Here is an 18,749-nt window from a genome sequence, read left to right as displayed (position 1 = left end):
TTGCCTGGAAACCTTGTCTGCTGATGTGCAGGGGGTGGGGAAACAACGACTGGGGGCGGGGCTCGTCTGCGCCCGCCGGGCCTGCGCACTGGAACCCGGAAACGTCTCCGCGGAGCAGTGATTCAGGCAGGGCTCCGTGGGACGTCACAATGACTCAGATGGGCGTTCCCAGCACACAGTCTCCCATTGGGAGCAACATCCCTGGTCACAGAAACAAAATATTGCGGATTGGACAACAGCTCAGCGTAAGGAGGTCAAATCCCTGTCCGCCCCCTCATTGTCTCCATGAGTGACATTGGCCAATAGGAACTTGTGGAGGATTGGATTGGCGCTGATCCTCCATCCAATCAGAATTTGGGGCCTGTGTCACTGGCTGCACGGAGTTTCCTTCACTGTCTGCCCAGCAAACCTGCTGCTCCTCTCGCTTCACACAGACTGAAACCTCCTCTAAACCCTGTAAGTAAAACACTTTCTTTTCTCCCCATTACATTTATGTTCTCATTCTCACCTTCACATGGTGACTTGTTTAAATCCTCAGGCCCAGATGAGATGTTTCCCAGGCTGCTGTGGGCCGCAAGAGAGGAGATTGCAGAGGCTCTGAGAATAATTTTCAAATCTCTGGTCACAGGAGCGGTGCCAGAGGACTGGAGGACAGATAATGTGGTTCCATTATTCAAGAAGAGTAGGGAAAATCCAGGAGATTACAGACCAGTGAGTTTAACGTGAGTGTTAACACGTGGCTAAAGGAGTGGTGCGGGAAAGAGGGATTCCATTTCATGGGGCATTGGCATCAGTACTGGGGCAGGAGGGACCTGTACCGTTGGGACGGTCTTCACCTGAACCATTCTGGGACCAGTGTTCTAGCGAATAGGATAAATAGGTTGGTCACAAGGACTTTAAACTAGCAAGTTGGGGGGAAGGGAAGGGTAAAGCTATGGACAGTATAATGGAGTCTTACAACACCAGGTTAAAGTCCAACAGGTTTGTTTCGATATCACTAGCTTTCGGAGTGCTGCTCCTTCCTCAGGTGAATGAAGAGGTCTTCATTCACCTGAGGAAGGAGCAGCGCTCCGAAAGCTAGTGACATCGAAACAAACCTGTTGGACTTTAACCTGGTGTTGTAAGACTTCGTACTGTGCTCACCCCAGTCCAACGCCGGCATCTCCACATCATGACAGTATAATGGTTAATGGAGATCAAGGCAGCAGGTTACGTGACAGGTTATTATGTAGAGATATGGGTTCAAAGACGAGGAAAATTAGGAGAAAGGGTAAGAGGAAAAATAAATTGCGAAAAGTTACTGATCAAGGTGTTACGATTCATAACAAAGACATAAAAAACAGCATAAGTGTACTTTACCTGAATGCTCGTAGTATACGAAATAAGGTAAATGAGTTGATGGCGCAAATCATCGTGAATGACTATGATTTAGTGGCCATTACTGAAACATGGTTAAAAGATGGTCACGACTGGGAGTTAAATATCCAAGGGTATCAGACTATACGAAAGGATAGAATGGACGGTAAGGGCGGTGGTGTAGCTTTGTTGTTTAAGGATGGCATCCGGGCAATAGTAAGGGATGATATTGGTGCCATGGAGGGCAAGGTTGAATCAATTTTGGTGGAAATCAGGAATAGTAAGGCGAAAAGGTCACTGAAAGGAGAAGTCTATAGGCCACCAAATAGTAACAGGATGGTAGGGCAGGCAATAAGCAAATAAATAACGGATGCATGTAGAAATGGTACAGCGGTTATCTTGGGAGATTTTAATCTGCATATCGATTGGTTTAACCAGGTTGGTAAAGGCAGCCTTGAGGAGGAGTTTATAGAATGTGCCCGGGATAATTTCCTGGAACAGTATGTAATGGAACCTACAAGGGAACAAGCGGTCCTAGATCTGGTCCTGTGTAATGAGGCAGGATTGATTAATGATCTCATAGTTCAGGATCCTCTTGGAAGGAGCGACCACAATATGGTGGAATTTGAAATACAGCTGGAGGATGACAAGGTAAAATCAAACACTAGTGTTTTGTGCTTAAACAAAGGCGATTACAATGGGATGAGAGAAGAACTAGCTAAGGTAGACTAGGAGCAAAGAGTTCATGGTGAAGCAGTTGAGGAACAGTGGAGAACCTTCCGAGCGATCTTTCACAGTGTTCAGAAAAGGTTCATACCGACAAAAAAGAAAGACGGTAGAAAGGGGAAAAATCGACCTTGGATATCGAAGGAGGTGAGGGAGAGTATCAAATTGAAGGAAAAAACATACAAAGTGGCAAAAATTAGTGGGAGACTAGTGGACTGGGAAGTTTTTAAGGGACAACAGAAAGCTACTAAAAAAGCCATAAAGAAGAGTAAGGTAGACTATGAAAGTAAACTGGCTCAGAACATAAAAGCAGATAGTAAAAGCTTCTACAAATGTATAAGACAAAAAAGAGTGGCTAAGGTAAATATTGGTCCTTTGGAAGATGAGAAGGGAGATTTAATAATAGGAGACGGGGAAATGGCTGAGGAGCTGAACAGGTTTTTTGGGTCAGTCTTCACAGTGGAGGACACAAATAACATGCCAGTGACTGATGGAAATAAGCATATGATAGGTGAGGACCTTGAAATGATTGTAATCACTAAGGAGGCAGTATTGGGCAAGCTAATGGGGCTAAAGGTAGACCAGTCTCCTGGCCCTGATGGGATGCATCCCAGAGTGTTAAAAGAGATGGCTAGGGAAATTGTAAACGCACTAGTGATAATTTATCAAAATTCACTAGACTCTGGGGTGGTCCCAGAGGATTGGAAAGTAGCAAACGTGACACCACTGTTTAAAAAAGGAGGTCGGCAGAAAGCGGGTAATTATAGGCCGGTAAGCCTAACTTCGGTTGGAGGGAAAATGCTAGAATCTATTATTAAGGAGGAAATAGCGGGGCACCTGGAGGGAAATTGTCCCATTGGGCAGACGCAGCATGGGTTCACAAAGGGTAGGTCGTGTCTGACTAATTTGGTAGAATTTTTTGAGGCCGTTACCAGTGCAGTAGGTAACGGGGAGCCAATAGATGTGGTATATCTGGATTTCCAGAAAGCTTTTGACAAGGTGCCACACAAAAGGTTGCTGCATAAACTAAAGATGCATGGCATTGAGGGTAAAGTGGTAGCATGGGTAGAGGATTGGTTAACTAACAGAAAGCAGAGAGTGGGGATATGGGTGTTTCTCTGGTTGGCAACCTGTAACTAGTGGGGTCCCTCAAGGATCAGTGTTGGGCCTGCAGTTGTTCACAATTTACATAGACGATTTGGAGTTGGGGACCAAGTGCAATGTGTCAAAGTTTGCAGACGACACTAAGATGAGTGGTAAAGCAAAAAGTGCAGAGGATACCTGAAGTCTGCAGAAGGATTTGGATAGGTTAGGTGAATGGGCTAGGGTCTGGCAGATCGAATTCAATGTTGCCAAGTGTGAGGCTATCCATTTTGGGAGGGATAACAGCAGAATGGATTATTATTTAAATGGTAAGATGTTAAAACATGCTGCTGTGCAGAGGGACCTGGGTGTGCTGGTGCACGAGTCACAAAAAGTTGGTGTGCAGGTGCAACAGGTGATTAAGAAGGCTAATCGAGTTTTGTCTTTCATTGCTAGAGGGATGGAGTTCAAGACTAGTGAGGTTATGCTGCAATTGTATAGGGTGTTGGTGAGGCCACATCTGGAGTATTGTGTTAGTTTTGGTCTCCTTACCTGAGAAAGGACATATTGGCACTGGAGGGAGTGCAGAGGAGATTCACTAGGTTGATCCCAGAGTTGAGGGGATAAGATTATGACGAGAGGTTGAGTAGACTGGGACTGTACTCATTGGAATTTAGAAGGATGCGGGGGGATCTTATTGAGACATATAAAATTATGAAGGGAATAGATAGGATAGATGCGGGCAGGTTGTTTCCACTGGTCGGGGAAAGCAGAACTAGGGGGCATAGCCTCAAAATAAGGGGAGGTAGATTTAGGACGGAGTGTAGGAGGAACTTCTTCACCCAAAGGGTTGTGAATCTCTGGAATTCCTTGCCCAGTGAAGCAGTTGAGCTCCTTCTTTAAACGTTTTTAAGAAAAAGATAGGTGCCTTTCTAAAGAATAAAGGGATTCGGGGATATGGTGTACGGGCCAGAGAGTGGAGCTGAGTCCACAAAGATCAGCCGTGATCTCATTAAATGGCGGAGCAGGCTCGAGGGGCCAGATGGCCTTCTCCTGTTCCTAATTCTTATGTTCTTATGAGTGGTCAGGAAATAAATATTCTGAGGGACAGAATTAATCTCTGTTGCTGAGGCAAGAATTAATCAAGGATAGTCAGCATGGCTTTGTCAAAGGGAGATTATGTCTTATAAAGACCGACCCAAACAAAGGCTGTAACAGGTTTCTGAGCAGCAATAGCAGTGCCTCTGGTTCTGCACCAGAACAAGGAGATGGAGCAGAGGCTGTGGACAGGGCACGTTCTGCACAATGTCCTCTGCCAATTTGGAGACTTGGAGTCAGACCTCTACATGCTGCTTGACAGTGAAGGGGACTGACTGTCTGTCAAGCCAGCCAATCCACTCAGCATCTCAATGTTCACCCTCATCCGTGCCTTTAAAATCCTCATCTGAGTCCACCCATAGCAGAACCCATCTCTGACCTCACCATCCAATGAACTGGCAAGCAAACTATATTTCACCCTGACCTGGATCCAGTTCCAGTGTTTCACCACAGCTGATCCCAACTCTATCGTGGCTGCTAAGTTTGTGCAGTGTCATATCTGAGCTGGTGGCAGAGAGGGACAGATCAAATGGCTATGTGTCTTCATGAAGTGCTAAGCTGTTGCACTCTCTTTTCATCTTTGACCTGCTGTGGCTGAACAGGCAGCATTTTCACGATGGGCCGAAGGGCATCTTTCTGTGCTGTAAAACTCTCTGATTCTTAAGTTTTGAGTCTCTGAAAGCAGGAAATGAGAAGGAGAAAGTTGGTTTGAAGGAAGACGGTGGAGGGTTGGAAAGGAAGAGATCTATGGTCTACATTGTGTGGTGTTTGCTCGTTCTTCCCGTGTCTGCGTGGGTTTCCCCCGGGTGCTCCAGTTTCCTCCCACAGTCCAACGATGTGCAGGATAGGTGGATTGGCCATGAACAATTGCCCCTTAGTGTCCAAAAGGTAGGTGGGTTAAAGGGGATAGAGAGGGGGAGTGGACCTGGGTAGCATGCTCTATCGGAGGGTCGGTGCAGAAGGATTCTCTGGATTCGATTTCATTTGCATTTTCCGAGGAGGTGACTAGGTGTGTAGTTGAGGGGAGTGCAGTTGATAATAATATCTTTTGTCACAAGTAGGCTTACATTAACACTGCAATGAAGTTACTGTGAAAATCCCCCAGTCGCCGCATTCCGGTGCCTGTTTGGGTACATGAAAATGAAAATCGCTTATTGTCACAAGTAGGCTTCAAATGAAGTTACTGTGAAAAGCCCCTGGTCGCCACAATCCGGCGCCTGTTCGGGGAGGCTGGTACGGGAATTGAACCGTGCTGCTGGCCTTCCTTGGTCTGCTTTAAAAGTCAGCTCTTTAGCCCTGTGATCAGCCAGCCCCTGTATGTACATGGAGGGAGAATTCAGAATGTCCAATTCACCTAAGAAGCACGTCTTTCGGGACTTGTGGGAGGAACCCAGAGCACCCGGAAGAAACCCACACAGACACGGAGAGAACGTGCAGACTCCACACAGACAGTGACCCAAGTCGGGAATCGAACCTGGAATCATGGAACTATGGAGCAACAGTGCTACCCACTGTGCCGCCCACATGTAGCCCATATCGACTTCAGTAAGGTTTGTGACCAGGTCTGACATGGGGGACTGGTCAAGATGGGATCCAGGGCAAATTGATACCAAAATTGGCTTCCTGGCAGCAGGCAGAGGGTGATGGTCAAAGATTGTCTTTGTGACTGGAAGCCTGTGTCCAGTGGTGTTCCACTGCGATCGGTGTTGGGTTCCATGTTGTTCGGAGCGTACATCAAGATCTGGATGTGAATGTTGGAGATCTGATAAGTTAGCAGATGACACAAAAATTGGGGGTGTGGGAAATGGTGAGGAACGCCTCAGATTACAGGATAATATGGACGGGCTGGTTAGATGGCAGAACAGTGGCAAATTGAATTTAATCCTGAAAAGTGCAACAGGTCAAATTTGAGTAATCTCTCCTAACTCAGCAACTGGAGCTGTGTATATAGTTAATGTTAAATAAAATAAGTTTTGTTTTCTCTACAACTCGGTGTTATACTCTTCATTGTCCCGTATTAAATACCCATATCCCTGCACTCTCCTGCCACTCAACCAATTTCCTAACCGTGTCAATAATTTGCCCTCAACTCCGAGGGCTTCCACCTTAGCCAACAGTCTCTTGTGTGGGACTTTATCAAATGCCTTCTGGGAGTCCGTATAAATGACATCCATAAACATTCCCCTGTCCTCTACCCTAGTCACCTCCTCAAAAAATTCAGTAAAATAAGCTGTCCCTGATCGAACAAAGTTTTTAAAAGTGTTCAGTTACCCCATCCCTAATTATACACTGCAGCAGTTTCCCCATCATAGATTTTCATAATAATCTTTATTAGTGTCACAAGTAGGCTTACATTAACACTGAGGGAGAAGACAGACTGTCCGATTCACCTATAAGGACGTCTTTTGGGACTTGTGGGAGGACCAAGATAAAACCTACGCAGACACAGGGAGAACGTGCAGACTCCACACAGACAGTGACCTAAGCCGGGAATCGAACCTGGGTCCCTGGTGCTGTGTAGCAACAGTGCTAACCATTGTGCTACCATGCCGTGTTCGGTTCGTGGTCTGTAATTCCCTGTTTTTCCCCTTTCACCCATCTTAAAAAATGAATCCCTTCCCACACTAAGAGCAGGTGAATGGCCTCTCCCCAGTGTGAACTCGCTGGTGTATCCGCACTTCAAAAAGTGCAATTCTCCAATCCAGAGGGACTACTCCTGAATCTAGGGAACTCTGGACGATTATCGTTGGGGCATCTACAATGTGCTCCCCGACTTCCTTTAACACCCTCGGATGGAAACCGTCAGGTCCTGGGGATTTGTCACTCTTTAGTTCCATTAGTTTCCTAGTTAGTGATGGTATAGTTATGTTAATTGTATTAAGTACCTGTCCTCTATCGACTATTAATTTTTTGGGGACTTCTGGCAAGTTATCCTCCTTTTCAACTGTAAATACTGAGGCAAAGTAATTGTTCAACGTGTCTGCCATTCCCCCATTATCACTGACAATATCTCCATTTCCAGCTTTTACTGGGCCTACATTGCTCTTCACCACCCGCTTTCCCGTTACATAACTAAACATTTCTTCTCATTGATATTGATGTCGCTTGCAAGTTTCCTTTCATAATCCCTTTTAGTTGCGCTTACAAGCTGCTTTATGACCCTTTGCTGGTCCTTGTACCTATCCCATTCACCCGGATCTGTACTATGTCTTGTACATTTGTGCGCCCTTTCTTTTAGTTTTAAGCTGTCCCTAATCTCTTTATTTGTCTGTGGCTGTTTTCTTTTTGTGAAGTGGAAACTTTTCCTCTCAGGGGTATATACTTGCTCTGTATATTGTTAAATGTTTCTTTAAACATTCTCCACTGATCTTCAGTTGTTTGACCCATTAACAGATCTCCCCAGTTTACCGAGGACAGTCTCTGTCTCATCCCGTTAACGTCAGCCTTACCCAAGCCTAAAACTCTACTGTCTGTAACTTGCTTTTCACTTTAAAACACTACACTGAATTCAATCATGTTGTGATCACTATTTGATAAATGTTCATGCACAGTTAGGCTACTCATTAAATTGGGCTCATTACTCATAATTAAATCTAATATTGCCTGTCGCCTTGTTACATCTGGAACATATTGCAGCAGGAAACTATCTCGGACACATTCCAGAAATTCACTCCCTTTCTGACAGTTGCTTGTCTGCCTCTCCCAATCTGTGTCAGTTATAATCCCCCATTAATACTACTCTGCCTTTGCTACACACTTGCCTAATTTCTGCCTTTATACAATCTAGCGCCTCAGAACTGCCACCAGGGGGTCGATACACAACACCCATTACAGTTTTAGATTTTTTTGTTCCTCAGTTCCACCCATATGGGGCGGGATTCTCCATCCCGTCGGCCAATGGGGTTTCCCATTGTGGGCACCCCCATGTCGTCGGGAAGTCCGCGGGCGTGAGTGCACTGCTGGTGAAGCAGAGGATCCCGACGACGGAGAATCCAGCCCATGGTCTCCGCTGGATACTTCCCCCTCATTATCCTCCTTCACCATTAAGGTGATAGTATTTCTAATCAGTAAGGCTACTTCACCCCCTCTGCCATATTCTCTGTCCCTCCTGTAAACTTTATAACCGGTATATTTTGTACCCAGTCCAGACCGTCCTGATACTTGTTTTTGGAACTGTATTGAGTTCTCCTGAGGCCTTCCCCTCCCCCTCCATTTATTAGTTTAAAGTCGTTCTGACCTCCCTATTTATCCTTTCCACGTGGACACTGGTTCCAGATCGGTTCAGGTGGAGACCGTCCCAACGGTACAGATCCCTCCTGTCCCAATACTGATGCCAGTGCTCCATGAAATGGAACCCCTCGTTCCCGCACCACTCCTTTAGCCACGTCTTTACTTCCCTAATTTTCCTCATTCCTACACCAAATTACACGTGGCTCGGCAAATAATCCAGAGATTATAAGCCTTGAGGACCTGTTCTTTAATTTTGTTCCTAGTTCCTGATATTCCCCAAACAGGTCCTCTTTCCGAGTCTTGCTGATGTTGTTTGTCCCAACGTGGACCCCAACAACTGGATCCTCCCCTCCCTCTCCAATATCCTTTCAAGCCGGTTAGAGATGCCCCTCACCCTGGCACCGGGCAGGCAACATACCATGTGGGACTCTCGGTCCTGCTTCCAAAGGATGTTCTCAGTTCCCGTAATTATAGAATCCCCGACAACTACCACTTCTTCCCCCCTCTTGGATGGCCTCCTGTACCAGGGTGCAGTGGTTAGCCAGCTCATCCTTCCTACAGTCACTGCTCCGATACCCTGCCCCTCCGAGTCCACTCCCTGGAGACTCGGCAGTGAATCCCTGAGGTAAGGTTTTTGTCCTCACAGCTCCGAAACTCCATCCCTCCGAGTCCGCTCCCTGGAGAGTAGGTCTGGGGAATAGGTATTGGAGACAGGTATTGGGGAATGAGAGGTAGGAATGTTCCATAGAAACTAGAATTCTCTGTTCTGAATTTCTATCCTGTACTGAGTGTTGACTTATGTAAACTCCTTTTACAGATATTGCAAGAGGAGGAATTACAGACAGAAATCTCAATTGTCACATCTTGGTCTTACAGAGTCACCTTGGGACCTGAATATCATCGGCCCTTGAATCTAGAAGGAGAAATGTTTACCCAATCTGTCGGCATGAAAAGATGTTAAACATCAGTGTGACTGGAAAAGCACCGAGACACACACACCCGAGTGAGAGTGTTCCAGAGCACTGACTGTGGAAAGAGCTTTAACCAGTTACACAGCCTGAAAAAGACATCACACCATTCACAGTGGGGAGAGACCGTACACGTGTTCTGTGTGGAGTGGACGAGGCTTCAACTGATTGTCCAACCTGGAGAGACACGAGGAGACCCAAAACATGGAGAAACCGTGGAAATGTGGGGACTGTGGGAAAGGATACAGATTCCCATCTCAGCTGGAGACTCATCGACGAATTCATACTGGGGAGAGGCCATTCACCTGCCCTGTGTGTGAGAAGGGATTCACTCTGTTCTCCAGCCTTAAGACACACCAGCAAATTCACACTGGGGGGTGGCCATTCACCTGCTCTCAGTGTGGGAAAGGATTCACTCAGTTACCCAATTTGCAGGCACATCAGCGAGTTCACACTGGGGAGAGGCCATTCACCTGCTCTCTGTGCAGGAAGGGATTCACTCAGTTATCCAACCTGCAGAGTCACCAGCGAGTTCACTCTGGGGAGAGACCGTTCATCTGCTCCCAGTGTGTGAAGGGATTCAGTAAATCATCCAACTTGCGGACACATCAGCGAGTTCACGCTGGGGAGAGGCCGTTCACCTGCTCTCTGTGTGGGAAAGGATTCACTCAGTTACCCAATTTGCAGGCACATCAGCGAGTTCACACTGGGGAGAGGCCATTCACCTGCTCTCTGTGCAGGAAGGGATTCACTCAGTTATCCAACCTGCAGAGTCACCAGCGAGTTCACTCTGGGGAGAGACCGTTCATCTGCTCCCAGTGTGTGAAGGGATTCAGTAAATCATCCAACTTGCGGACACATCAGCGAGTTCACGCTGGGGAGAGGCCGTTCACCTGCTCTCTGTGTGGGAAGGGTTTCACTCAGTTATCCCACCTGCAGAGTCACCAGCAAGTTCACTCTGGGGAGAGACCTTTCATCTGCTCCCAGTGTGGGAAGGGATTCACTCAGTTCTCCAACCTGCGGACACACCAGCGAGTTCATACTGGGGAGAGGCCATTCACCTGCTCTCAGTGTGGGAATCGATTCACTCAGTTATCCAGCCTACAGAATCACCAGCGAATTCACACTGGGGAAAGACCATTCACCTGCTCCCAGTGTGGGAAGGGATTCAGTGATTCATCCAACCTGCGGACACATCTGCGGGTTCATAGTGGAGAGAAGGCAATCACGTTCTCTGAGTAAGGGAAGGCAATTAGTGTTCCATCCCGCCTGCAGACAGACCAGTGAGTTCACCCCGGGGAGTGAGCATTCACCTGCACTCAATGTGGGAGGGAATGTGGTGTTTCCTTGTACCTGCCGAGACACCAACAAGTTCAAAGTGATTACAGGGGCTATTGCTGTTATTGTTTCTGCTCTCGGTTACATCCGGGACTGCATTTTGTTCATTCTGTCAGTTGGTCACTGGGGAGGGTCGGAGGGTTTTGTTCTGCTCGACTTGGCAGTCCCATGGCTTTGCCTCCAGAGGGCTGACGCTCTTTGAGCCTTGTTGCGACTACCTTGGTTCAAATTTCACAAGGATCACAGAGTGAAGGGGTGTTTGGAAGTGAGAAGATATTCAGTTTGCATTTCTGTTTGGATCCCTCTAAATCCTGCCACATTACCATGAAGATGGGCCTTGGTGGTTCCATGTTTTTGTTTAATTTATCTGGGTGAACATCCAATCAGGGTATGAGGGGCAAGTTGTCTGAGGTAGACTGGGAAACTGCATTAAATGGTATGGTGGGAGACAGGCAATAGCTAATATTTTAAGGCATTATTATTCATCTACGGGGGGTGGGGGGGGGGTGGGGTCAGTTAGCTCAGTTGGCTGGTTCATGATGCGGAGTGACTCCATTAGCTGGGGTGCAACTGTCGTACTGGCTGAGGTTATCCATGAAGGGTCCACCTTCTCAACATTGCCCCTCGCCTGAGATGTGGTGACCCTCAGATTAAACCACCAGTCATCTCGCTCTCGCTCCCTCTCTCTCTGATATCTTCAGTCTGGATAGGCCCAGTGGACCAGGCTATTCTGGGTCTGGATATTTTATTCTAATTGAATTCTCCCTTAAGCTTTGAAAATGGGACAGTAACATGGCCAATCAGAACCATCAGGAAAGATCAGCTTTATGACCATCCAATGTGGCAAAAGATAAGAATGATTGTGGCCAATTACAGATGGAACCAGCATCATTCACTGGTAATGTTCCACCGTGTACCAAACAATACCCATCAACCCGTCCCCAACCAAAGGGATTTTACCCACAGTAGAGCAACTGGAGGAAAGAGGAGTGTTAATTAAAACACGCAGTTCGTCAAATAGTCCAGTTTGGCAAATGGTACAGGGTGCCTGACCTTTGACGACTGAAAGGCAAACCTATATCAATCTGGGATCCACCTGTGTTCCAGTGAAAGTCTGGAATGTTTATATGGGATGAATAAGTTGATCACTTTCTCCTGGAAATATTTACATCCTGGCCCATGAATTTTGTTTCAAAGAAATCCACATTTGAAAGCCCGGCCAAGACATGAAATATCAACACCATAACAGGGCAGATAAGAAAGACAGACAGTCACTTTGATCTTCAGAGCATCTGAGAGTTAAGAAAATGTGACATGATTTTGGGATACCGGTGTGGGTGTGCAGATGTGATTTGTTACATGTGAAAAATAACAAGCCTAAATTCACGGTGAAATGGACTGAAGACCGAGTCCCAAACACACACAGCTACTGGAGACACAGCAGGAGATGAAATGGTTAATGTGGCCAGGGGATTGAGACACCATTGTGACATCATCAAGACATTGACACACTCCAGAGTGAAACTGACTTTAAAACAAGCAGAATAGAATTAAACACACTGGACATGGGCAAAGTGGGAGTGAAATTAAAGCGATAATGGGACAATGAAGGGCTTGGGAGAAATAATACTGAGTAAGAACTGTCCACAAGTTGGATGGGGGTAAAGGGGGAGTTGAAGAATCTTATACATCCATGCTTGATCTGTTGCTTGAAGCATCTGTCCTTATGTACCAGTAACCTAGAATTTGCCGCACAAGAAGAAAATATGGAGTAGATGTTACCCCAGGCGGGGCCAGAACTGGACAATAAAGGAGTGAAATTGAGTGAGGATTTGTGGAGAGAGTTTTGTAAATTCTTAATGGAATGCGGGAGTTGCTGGACCAGAATTTATTGCCCTTGAACTGAGTAGCTTGCTCGGACATGTCAGATTTTAACCGGGTCTCCCCGATTTCTAGTCTCTGCCACAAGGGGAAACATCCTCAGCACCGTGGGCTGCATGGTAGCACAGTGGTTAGCACAGTTGCTTCACAGCTCCAGACTCCCAGGTTCGATTCCCGGCTTGGGCCATTGTCTATGCGGAGGCTGCACGTTCTCCCCGTGTCTGAGGTTTCCTCCGGGTGCTCCGGTTTCCTCCCACAAGTCCAAAGATGTGCGGGCTAGGTGGATGGGCCATGCTAAATTGCCCTTAGTGTGCAAAAAAGGTTAGGTGGGGTTACGGGGATAGGGTGAGGTATGGGCTTGAGTAGGGTGCTCTTTCCAAGGGCCGGTGCAGACCTGATTGGGCCAAATGGCCTCCTTCTGCGCTGTAAATTCAATGAATCTCTCTGTCAATTCCACTCAGGATCTCATGTGTTTCAATAAGATCATCTCTCATTCTTCTCAACTGCACTGGATACAGTCCCAACCTGTCAAACCTTTCCTCAGAGGATAACCCCCTCGTTCCAGAATCTGGGAGTCAACCTCCTCTGAACTGCTTATGATGCAATTATCTCATTTCTGAAATAAGGAGACCCAAACTGTACACAGTGCTCTAAATATGGGGTGGGATTCTCCATCCTGTGGCGCTTCCCTGCCAGCAGTGGGATTCTCCATCCTGCAGCGCCCCCACCTGGAATGGCCAATGGGGTTTCCCATTGTTGCCAGCTCCACGTCGTCTGGAAGTCCCCAGGTGTGGGTGCGCTGCCGGCGCAATGGAGAATATACAGTGGAGAATCCAGCCCATGGTCTCACCCAGGCCCTGTACAACTGCAGCAAAACACCCCAACTTTTATATTCCACTCCCTTTGCAATAAACAACAATATTCCATTCACCTTCCTAATCACTTGCTGTACCGGCTGTAAGGGCCCTTCCTTTTCATAACCTTATTTCCCCTTTCTTTTATTGTTGCCGTTACATTTTGTCCATGGATGCTTAATGGACATGTCACTTTAAGGCAAGCAGCCTGTATCTTTAATTCAAGCAGAAGAATCCAGGCGTCTGTACTGGTTTAAACAGGAGCTGCAGATCTTTAGGCACCAGTGTGGGAATTGGGGTTGGGACTCGGTTTGATTGATTGGCTGGTGGCCAATGAATTGGCCCAGAAGGCTGTGCTCCAAGGTAACAGGCGGTGATTGGATCCTATCCCGCTGGGATGTTTTTCACAATCCCAAGCTTTTAGTTTGATTCTAGCAGCACAAGAGGCAGAACTGACTACCTCTCTCCAGAAGGCAGCTGTGAGTGCTATCTCTCTTCCCAGATAGCCTGTGGGTGCTGTCGTCCTGAAACCATGGAGACCTGAATACAAACCACAAACTGAAATGTTTGAACAGAGATGAGGTGCCTCTCCAGAAAAGTGTGAGTACTGCATTTCTAAACTCCAGAGAACCTGAGCAAATTAATCTACAGAGAAGATCACTACAGGCTGTAAACTAAAGACTTTAATCTGCAAGCTTGCTGTGAAGAAAAGTGCCAAAAACCATCATCTGAAAAAAAGAATTTCTTTAACTTATGATTTTATCCCTTTCCACCCCTCTGTGTTTGTCTGTCTATGTGTGTGTGTAGAGGCTGGGGGCAGGTTAAAGTGGGATTTAGGAATTGGCTTATAGTTAACCAGTTGTGTTTGCTGCATATTTTATTGTTGTTCTTGTAATAAATAAACAGTAATTGTGTTTATATTTGCAACTATGGTGACTGATTGTTGGGCAGCCGAGGACCAAAGACATAAGGGGCTGGATTCTCCGTCCCACAGTGCCAGATTTCTGGTTCAGTGTGCTGTCAGGTTTCGCCAGCTGATCAATGGGGTTTCCCATTGTGGGCCAGCAGTCCAACGCTGTCGGGAAACCCCCGGGCTGCCGGCAAAACGGAGCATCCCGGCGGCGGAGCATCCAGCCCAGGGTATTTTCATAAAAATTATTGATTAATTCACTTGTGCTGTGACTCTGGGGCACGTGGGGCTGGAATTGACCGCGCACTAGCCCAGGGTGTCGTAACACAGCAAACTAACTTGTGATTCCTGTACCAGGACACCCAGATCCCTCTGTGCCTCAGAGTTCTGTAATCTCTCTCCCATTTAAATAATGTTGTTTTATTTAATCCTTCCTGCCAAAGTGGGCACGTTTACATTTTCCCAGGTTATGCTCCATCTGTCAATTTGTTCTCACTCAGTTCATCTATTTGTTGTCCTTTGCATTCTCCTGAAGTCCACTTGGCAAATTAATTTCCAATCCCTCTTTGTGTCATCAGCAAATTTAACCCCATCCAACTCATTAATATAGATTGTAAATAGTTGAGGGCCCAGCACTGATCCTTGTGATACTCCACTTGTCACATCCTACCAACCCAAACATGACCCATTTATATCCACTCTCTGCTTCCTGTGAGCTAACCAATCCTCTATCCCTGCTGATATGTTGCCCTCTAGTCTACACCATGAGCTCTTATGTTGTGCAGAGACCTTTGATGTGGCACCTTGGGAAATACCTTCTGGAAACCTAAATAAACCACAGCTGCAGGTTCCCCTTTATTGACATCCCGTGTTACTCCCTCAAGGAGCCTGAATAAATGAGTCAATCATAATTGACTCCCTGAACCCCATTTTGTGTGTCATAGTGGCAGCATGTGGCGCAGTGGTTAGCACTGGGACTGCGGCGCTGAGGACCCGGGTTCGAATCCCGGCCCTGGGTCACTGTCCGTGTGGAGTTTGCACATGTCTGCGTGGATTTCACCCCCACAACCCAAAGATGTGATGGATTGGTCATGTTAAATTGCCCCTTAATTGGCAAAATAAATAATTGGGTACTCTAAATTTATTTTAAAAAAAAGAAAAATCAAATCTCCTCTCCCCCTCTGGTTCCTTTGCCAATCACCTTAGAGGGACTCACTTTCTGTTAAAGAGCCTCTCAACCTCTCACCCACTTTCCCTGAACTACATCAATCTAATCACGAAAAATCCAGCCAAATCAAATATTTTCTTGTTAATTGTTTATTAATGAAACAACATGGTTAAAAAAACTAACAGAAAATTACTTGAGGATAAATAGCAAGCAGAGTAAAAGGATGTTTACAATGTTCAGAACCCAAATGGTTTCTCTTTGGTTTCTCTGTTCCCGTGACTCCTCACTTTGGACACGGGCACTGAATACCGGGGGTCACGTCACTTACCCCAGTCACCCCCTCCTGTGTCCTAATTGAACATAGAACATAGAAAAGTACAGCACAGGAACAGGCCCTTCGGCCCTCCAAGCCTGCGCCGACCATGCTGTCCATCTAAACTAAAATCTTCTCCATGTCCGGGGTCCATATCCCTCTATTCCCATCCTATTCATGTAAATGAACATCATAAAAATAGACAATAGAACAATGAGAACACATTGAACACAGGGAGAATTGGTTGGAGGTCCATTTCCCAGTCAGTCCTCCAGAACAAAGAACAAAGAACAAAGAAATGTACAGCACAGGAACAGGCCCTTCGGCCCTCCAAGCCCGTGCCGACCATACTGCCCGACTAAACTACAATCTTCTACACTTCCTGGGTCCGTATCCTTCTATTCCCATCCTATTCATATATTTGTCAAGATGCCCCTTAAATGTCCCTATCGTCCCTGCCTCCACTACCTCCTCCGGTAGTGAGTTCCAGGCACCCACTACCCTCTGCGTAAAAAACTTGCCTCGTACATCTACTCTAAACTTTGCCCCTCTCACCTTAAACCTATGCCCCCTAGTAATTGACCCCTCTACCCTGGGGAAAAGCCTCTGACTATCCACTCTGTCTATGCCCCTCATAATTTTGTATACCTCTATCAGGTCGCCCCTCAACCTCCTTCGTTCCAGTGAGAACAAACCGAGTTTATTCAATCGCTCCTCATAGCTTATGCCCTCCATACCAGGCAACATTCTGGTAAATCTCTTCTGCACCCTCTCTAAAGCCTCCACATCCTTCTGGTAGTGTGGCGACCAGAATTGAACACTATACTCCAAGTGTGGCCTAACTAAGGTTCTATACAGCTGCAACATGACTTGCCAATTCTTATACTCAATGCCCCGGCCAATGAAGGCAAGCATGCCGTATGCCTTCTTGACTACCTTCTCCACCTGTGTAGCCCCTTTCAGTGATCTGTGGACCTGTACTCCTAGATCTCTTTGACTTTCAATACTCTTGAGGGTTCTACCATTCACTGTATATTCCCTACCTGCATTAGCCCTTCCAAAATGCATTACCTCACATTTGTCCAGGTTAAACTCCATCTGCCATCTCTCCGCCCAAGTCTCCAGACAATCTAAATCCTGCTGTATCCTCAGACAGTCCTCATCGCTATCCGCAATTCTACCAACCTTTGTGTCGTCTGCAAACTTACTAATCAGACCAGTTACATTTTCCTCCAAATCATTTATATATACTACAAAGAGCAAAGGTCCCAGCACTGATCCCTGTGGAACACCACTGGTCACAGCCCTCCAATTAGAAAAGCATCCCTCCATTGCTACCCTCTGCCTTCTATGGCCTAGCCAGTTCTGTATCCACCTTGCCAGTTCACCCCTGATCCCGTGTGACTTCACCTTTTGTACTAGTCTACCATGAGGGACCTTGTCAAAGGCCTTACTGAAGTCCATATAGACAACATCTACTGCCCTACCCGCATCAATCATCTTAGTGACCTCCTCGAAAAACTCTATCAAGTTAGTGAGACACGACCTCCCCTTCACAAAACCGTGCTGCCTCTCACTAATACGTCCATTTGCTTCCAAATGGGAGTAGATCCTGTCTCGAAGAATTCTCTCCAGTAATTTCCCTACCACTGAAGTAAGGCTCACCGGCCTGTAGTTCCCGGGATTATCCCTGCCACCCTTCTTAAACAGAGGAACAACATTGGCTATTCTCCAGTCCTCCGGGACATCCCCTGAAGACAGCGAGGATCCAAAGATTTCTGTCAAGGCCTCAGCAATTTCCTCTCCAGCCTCCTTCAGTATTCTGGGGTAGATCCCATCCGGCCCTGGGGACTTGTCTACCTTAATATTTTTTAAGACACCCAACACCTCGTCTTTTTGGATCACAATGTGACCCAGGCTATCTACACCCCCTTCTCCAGACTCAACATCTACCAATTCCTTCTCTTTGGTGAATACTGATGCAAAGTATTCATTTAGTACCTCGCCCATTTCCTCTGGCTCCACACATAGATTCCCTTGCCTATCCTTCAGTGGGCCAACCCTTTCCCTGGCTACCCTCTTACTTTTTATGTAAGTGTAAAAAGCCTTGGGATTTTCCTTAACCCTATTTGCCAATGCCTTTTCATGACCCCTTCTAGCCCTCCTGACTCCTTGCTTAAGTTCCTTCCTACTTTCCTTATATGCCACACAGGCTTCGTCTGTTCCCAGCCTTTTAGCCCTGACAAATGCCTCCTTTTTCTTTTTGACGAGGCCTACAATATCACTCGTCATCCAAGGTTCCCGAAAATTGCCGTATTTATCTTTCTTCCTCACAGGAACATGCCTGTCCTGTATTCCTTTCAACTGACACTTGAAAGCCTCCCACATGTCAGATGTTGATTTGCCCTCAAACATCCGCCCCCAATCTATGTTCTTCAGTTCCCGCCTAATATTGTTATAATTAGCCTTCCCCCAATTTAGCACATTCATCCTCGGACCACTCTTATCCTTGTCCACCAGTACTTTAAAACTTACTGAATTGTGGTCACTGTTACCGAAATGCTCCCCTACTGAAACATCTACCACCTGGCCAGGCTCATTCCCCAATACCAGGTCCAGTACCGCCCCTTCCCTAGTTGGACTGTTTACATATTGTTTTAAGAAGCCCTCCTGGATGCTCCTTACAAACTCTGCCCCGTCTAAGCCCCTGGCACTAAGTGAGTCCCAGTCAATATTGGGGAAGTTGAAGTCTCCCATCACCACAACCCTGTTGTTTTTACTCTTTTCCAAAATCTGTCTACCTATCTGCTCCTCTATCTCCCGC

General features: G+C 46.6%; 2 protein-coding genes across 2 annotated transcripts in view; one reads left to right on the top strand and one right to left on the bottom strand.

Annotated features, from left to right (window-relative positions):
• LOC140418011 (uncharacterized) overlaps nucleotides 1–18,749 on the bottom strand; it is a 104,614-nt gene that overhangs the window by 72,576 nt on the left and 13,289 nt on the right. The window lies entirely within an intron of this gene.
• Nucleotides 261–14,452, top strand: LOC140420319 (uncharacterized). The gene is made up of 2 exons (XM_072504340.1): nucleotides 261–456; nucleotides 9,311–14,452. Exon 2 carries the CDS (start codon nucleotides 9,666–9,668, stop codon nucleotides 10,701–10,703), a length of 1,038 nt encoding a protein of 345 aa, XP_072360441.1. The 5' UTR covers nucleotides 261–456; nucleotides 9,311–9,665; the 3' UTR covers nucleotides 10,704–14,452.

This window comes from Scyliorhinus torazame, chromosome 5, assembly GCF_047496885.1.
Source record: "Scyliorhinus torazame isolate Kashiwa2021f chromosome 5, sScyTor2.1, whole genome shotgun sequence".
In the NCBI taxonomy this organism is placed as follows: domain Eukaryota; kingdom Metazoa; phylum Chordata; class Chondrichthyes; order Carcharhiniformes; family Scyliorhinidae; genus Scyliorhinus; species Scyliorhinus torazame.
Note: the sequence above shows the minus strand (reverse complement) of the source record. Positions and strands in the feature narration are given on the sequence as shown.

Coding starts and splice junctions, on each gene's coding strand:
- LOC140420319 (XM_072504340.1), top strand. CDS start 9,666: ATGGAGAAACCGTGGAAATGTGGGGACTGTGGGAAAGGATACAGATTC.